The sequence below is a fragment of the Solanum stenotomum genome, chromosome 1 (genome assembly GCF_019186545.1).
Source record: "Solanum stenotomum isolate F172 chromosome 1, ASM1918654v1, whole genome shotgun sequence".
Classification (NCBI taxonomy): Eukaryota; Viridiplantae; Streptophyta; class Magnoliopsida; order Solanales; family Solanaceae; genus Solanum; species Solanum stenotomum.
The window spans coordinates 88,780,334-88,786,630 of NC_064282.1; the positions used below are offsets into that span (position 1 = coordinate 88,780,334).

Genomic DNA, 6,297 nt, shown 5'->3' on the forward strand with positions numbered 1-6,297 from the left:
AAAATGATCAAAACTCACTTTCTTAACTTAGACAAAAATTTCCAGATTTCCACATGCTTTCCAAAATGATTATTTTCATATTTTAAACTCTTTCTAGTCGTTTCTAGGTGCGAGATGTTAAAAAAACATAGGCATATTGTGAAAACTAGCTGAACTCTACTACTTCATGCTAACCTACCTTTATTTCTATGGGTCGAGGCTTTCCTCACAACATCGTTCCTCATTAATAGACTGTCCTCCTCAGTCGACTCCATTTGTTAAGTTGTATGGAGACCAATCTAGTTACAACAGTCTAAAGGTGTTTGGGTGTAGATGTTTTCCATATATAAGGGTAGCAATAAGTACAGTCTAAAGACTTATCCTTGTGTGTTCATAGGATACAACAACTTACACAAAGGATATAGACGTTATCATCCTTCCACAAGGAGGATTTACATATCCAGACATGTTGTGTTTAATGAAAACACATTACCCTTTGTGTCTCCAAATCAATCTCAAACTAACATTGATGTCTCACCTCACCTTGCTACTTTTGTTGAAATCTTTCTCTAAACTGCAGGCACATGATAATTCAGGGGAAGCACAGGTTGATAGTATGTAAATTACTGGTGACAATGTTACTATAACAACCCATATGCTCATTGATGATGAGAGTACTACTGACCTCTCAAGTGTAGGATCAGATGATGATCATGAGAAACAAGTTGACATTGATAATCCATATAGTAGTATTGAAACTTCAGCTGCAGATTTCGGATCCACTACTGGTTGTGAGGAACATGTTGAACTTACAGGTCCAGTCAATGAGCATCATCAACGTGATGACACTACACTTCAATCACCTACTTTGGTCGATGTACCTGTTGCTCATCAACCTGATGATATTGAACTCCAATCAAGTACTTTAGTTGATTAGTTGATGTACTTCCTACACCACAGGGGTAGAAATTTTGAATGAACCAAATACTACTAAGGAAACACTTAGGTCTTCTCATTGGCTTGCAGTAATGCAGAAGGAAATCAATGTGTTACATACTAACAAGGCATGGACATTAGTGCCCAAATCTCCTGGTATGAATTTGGTTGGCTCAAAATAGGTATTTAAGACAAAATTAAAAGTTGATAGAACAATGGATATATACAAGGCCAGACTTATGGCGAGGGTATTCTCGTAGCTTGAAGGGGTAGATTTTGAAGAAACATTTAGCCTTGTGGTTAAAACTACAACTATTAGGGTGGTTCTTTCCATTGTTGTAAGCTCAAAGTGGGAAGTTAGACAACTAGATGTCAAAAATGCTTTTCTCCATGTTTCCTTCAATAGGAGGTGTACATGAGTCAACCTCCTGGATTTATTGATCCCACGTATCCTCAGCATGTGTGTCTATTTAAAAAGGAACTGTATGGTCTTAAGCAAGCACCAAGAGCATGTTTTGATAGGTTTAGCATGCATCTCTTATACCTTGGTTTCATTTGTAGTAAGGCTGATCCTTCCGTATTTACTTTGCAATCTCACAAAGGCAAAATGTTTCTTTTATTATATGTGGATGATATTATTGTAACAGGAAGTAATCCATCACATGTCTCAGAGTTGGTTCTACAATTTGGGAAGGAGTTTGATATGAAAGATCTTGGCCCGTTACACTTCTTTCTAGGAGTTGAGGTTAAGTATTTTGAAGGAGAAATTCACTTAAGTCAAAGCAAGTATGTTGCTGAGTTGTTGGCCAAGACAGAGATGACTTTGGCAAAGGTTGTAGCCACTCCTTTGACTCAAAAGAATGGTTTGCATGTAGTTGTGGGAAGTCTTGTAAATGTCTCCTTGTATAGAATGATAGTAGGGAGTCTTCAATATTTGACCTCACAAGACCTGATATCACTCATGCTGTGAATTTAAAAAGCCAGTTTATGCAAAGCCCAAACATTGAACATATTCAAGGGGTAAAAAGGATTCTCAAGTACATTAAAGGTATTCTACACTTTGGACTCAGAATTATTTCGCAATCACCATGTAGATTGTATGGATACTCAGATGCTGATAGGAGATGTTGTACCACCACTAGGAGATCAACTATAGGCTATAACATCTACCTCTGTGCAAATTGTATTTCTTGGACTTCTAAGAAATAGACCATAGTAGCCCGATTGAGGGCTGAAGCTGAGTATAGAGCACTAGCCTCCACTGCGATAGAGATGACTTGGATCATGTATCTTCTTCATGACCTTAGAGTGTTTCTTCGATCTGTCCCTACATTGTATTGTGATAACATGGGTGCCTTGTACATGACGGTTAATCCAGTTATGCATGCTAGAGCCAAACATGTTGAAATGGACTATCATTTTGTTCGTGAGAAGGTGGCCAAGGGATAACTTCTTACTCAGTTTGTGAGGTCTACGGATCAGCTAGCTGATATTCATACCAAAGCCTTAACAAAATAGATTTTTTCTGGGTTTTACAGCAAGCTAGGAGTTACAATATTCCTCCACTCACTAGCTTGAGGGGAAGTGTTGAAGGAAGCCTGAAGTCTGATGGAACATGTCAAATGAACAGGTCCATTAAAGTTGGCTGATGAGTTAGAATTAGAGTTATACTAGGACTAGACTACTAAATCCTAAATTATGTACGATTAAGCTATTGTATCATGTAGGAGGCTAAAGTCGACTAGGACAAGGGATTTGAGTTATAATATAATACTACTCATGTAAATAATATATTTGTGTTGTAGTAGGATTCCTAGTATAGCTAGAATAGGACTCTTCTCCTATATAAGGAACTTGTAACTCAACATTATTTTCAACAATACAATTCTTGATTTCTACATACTTACGTGAGATTTCTACAAAGATGTCATAAACTAACTACAATGCTTACGAGATACACATAGAGCTATCTTTCTTCTTTACAAATAACATCAACAACAGTTCCTCAATCTATTTCTTCAACTCTTTAACTTTAGATGAAGTGAAATCGTGATAAAGAAATGAATTATGAATTTAACTTAATCCCAATATATAGTTCATGAAGAAAGAATTGCTTAAAATCGATATATGGAGATCAAAGACCCTTTATGACTTCAACTTTGTTATATGTTTGCTATGATTTTTTTTATCACAATTAAGTGACGTTTTCTTTTTTCTGAAAGAAAAAATTATATTTGACTAATCTTTTTGTTTTTGTGAGATATAAGTGGTACCCTATCAGTTGTATGAATCTTTTTTTTTTTTTTTTTTGAATGAATTGTCAAAAGTTATTTCTCTCAATATTTTATACTATTTTTTATATAGTGGATTGCTTACCTTCGTTTGCAGATAAAGATCGATCGAATCACATTAATTTTTTAATATCTCATTTGATATATTTCTCTTTTGTTATCTGTTTTTAGGTCTTTCAAGTTTTGCTTAAACTAATTCCTAGTTATTTCAATCCTAACCATTGTAATGAAAATGATTTTATAATGTTTCTTTCATTGATTTCTTTGACTTTAACACCATCATATGCACCCATCAATCAATGTCTAATAAGGCCACTACTTGAATGATTCGGTAGAGAAAAATAGAAATTACAAACAAGTTGATGAAAAAATAATTCTACATCCCTTTTCCTTTTCATTTTTTCCTTGAGAAAAGCTGGATATTATGATAATAATAAAATGGTCAAACTTATGGTAGGTGTCATAGACTACAAGTATTTCATTTTAATACACAAAACACGATAATATCGTCGACTACTTCCAAGATTCTAATATCATGGTGGGGCCACGTTGAAGAGAAAAAAGAAATAAAAAAAATATAGTTATAATATCATGTTGGGGCCACGTTGAAGAGAAAAAATAAATTAAAAATATATAATCTTATTTATAAACTCAAAGATTCTTGAATCTTCAATTCAAGTTCTATTTATTCTATATATTTTTGTATTTTGAAAATAATTAGTAACATCTCTATTTATAAAATAATAAAAATCAAATTAAACTAGGGATAGAAAACCTAAACTAAGACAAGCAAATTCTATCTAGATATAATTAAATAAATAGAAAAAATACCAAATTCAAAACAATTTAGGAATTCTACTCCAACTTTTAATTACCATTCCAACATTTTTCCCTTTTAAAAATTGATATAATTAATGACGTTGACAAATCATAATTGACCACGAAAAAAATAATTTTACAATATTAAAATTGTTTTCTATTAACAAATAATGACATGGATGAACCCTTTTCAAAGGAAATGGGATAGATGAGCCAAATTTTTGACGTCATAAATAAATTTTTTTTCTCAAAATTTAATGACATATTTGAGCTTTTTTCTTTTTTATTTAACAAAATTTGAATTACGTGAAAACGTTTAACACGTAAGCTTTTATGTACAACATTAACTAACCTACTAATTAGAAACTTGTGGTTAAACATATTATGCTATTATTATACAGATTGCCATTAAAGAGACATTTTTTAAAAATTGTGAAAGAGTCTTTTTTTTTATATATAAAAAGGTTAATTTTATTTATTTTTTTGTAATAAAAGGGAATCATAATAAAATAAAATTGGCCGGAAAGTTACATGGATTTTGTCACCATGCAATTAGTACTTTTTTTCTTTTATTGATGTCACCGGTGGACCACACTAAAAATCTTTTTTTTTTCCTTTATTGAGGTCGTCGATGGATCATGATGCGTTTGATACGAAGGAAAAATATATATTTTTTTTATAAAATATCAATGATAAAATATGTTAATGATATTGGGATTGGATACATTAAAATAAAAATAGTACTTATGTTTTTAATGTCATGATTTATTATGTATAAAAATAATATTAAATATAATATATAGATAATACATATGATAGTTATATATAAATTGAAAATACAACTTATCACGTAAGGAATTAAATAATATTAAAACTAGTAAATACATCATTATATCTAATAATAATTCCTACTATGACTCATAACAGCTTGCAACTTACAAGTTACAAGTTACAAGTTACAAGTAACAAGCACGTTGGATAATATTACTTTCTCTCAATTTGATTTATATGGTTTTGAAAAATTATACTCCATGTGGAATATATATTTACATAACTATAAACCTTATCATTAAATATAAAATACGTCTTTTAATAATAAATAATTTTAAATAAAAAATATGTCAATTTTTTAAAAATAAACTAAAAAAAAATATGACGCATATTTTATGAGATAGAGAGAGAAGGTAAAATTACAAAATTGTTACTCCTTTTAAAAAAAGAATTTTGGCATTGTTTAATTTGATACGAAGGAAAAACTTTTAAAATATACAATCTAAATTTAGTTTTTTTTTTTTTTCATTCGGTGTCCGGTAACCCACATTGGAGCCCGACTAAATTTGGATTCGCTCCAGAAAGTCCCACGGGGTAAAACGCTCCCTAATAAAAGGGACTCCGTATCCAAGGGGCTCAAACTCGACCTCTCGATTAAGAATAAAGGGGTACTTACCACTTTATCACAACCCTTGTTGGTTAAATTTAGACATTCATATGGCTAAACTTATCCAGTTAAGGAAAAATATCTATCTTTAAAGTTAAATTATTTCTATATTTCATACTTAATTATTTTAGTCAATATAATGTTTAGATTGTATCATTTTTTTTATTATATAATGTCATATATTAATAATTTAAAGAATAAAATATTCAAATGTGTGGCATAGTAGTTAATTAAGTGATTGGGAAAATAAAAATTATTAGGTAATTCTTCTCATCTATTCCTTTTGTCCGACAATAATTATTCACTATACTAATTTGAGATGTACAATAATACTTATCCATTTTATAAAATCAATGAATAAATTATAAAGTGAACGAAGTATGTGACTATGAGATTCACTGCTGAAAAAGAAGTCTATTTAAAGGCTTATGAATGGTTAACTCCATTCTCACTTGCATATTTTATTCTTCCATTTCATCATCAGATATCCATATCACAGTGTCATCTTTTGCAACATTGCCTTTTAGTGGGGTCTTCAAATAAAGGTACCTTTTCTATGCTTTTTGTTTTGGTTGTTTTTCCCTATTGTTTGGAAGAAATCAACAAGTTCTTATCTGAAAAAATATTTCATTTCTACTGATTCTTGATACCCTGTTTGTCTTTTGACATGGTGAGTATTGTCCATGTTTGAGAACTAAAGAAATGGTTGGTCAAAAATCAAATCTTTATCCTCTTTTCTGTGTTTATTGGTTGTGTCTGTTCTTCTGAAAGGGGAAAAAAAGGGATCTTTTACACAAATATGACCGCCACTGTTTACTTTTTCTAGCTAGTACA

The 6,297-nt window shown here is 31.0% G+C and overlaps 1 protein-coding gene across 3 annotated transcripts in view; it reads left to right on the forward strand.

The window, feature by feature from the left end:
- Positions 1-6,012: 6,012 nt before the first annotated feature.
- Positions 6,013-6,297, forward strand: part of LOC125875252 (ureide permease 1-like) — a 16,614-nt gene continuing 16,329 nt past the window's right edge. Inside the window, exon 1 of one of the 3 annotated variants that reach the window (XM_049556366.1) lies at positions 6,013-6,133. In XM_049556366.1, the coding sequence (XP_049412323.1) occupies positions 6,131-6,133 (3 nt within the window). In that variant the 5' untranslated portion in view covers positions 6,013-6,130. Of the gene's footprint in view, positions 6,169-6,297 lie in introns of all 3 variants that reach the window. The other 2 variants (XM_049556377.1, XM_049556383.1) reach the window with 2 other exon arrangements.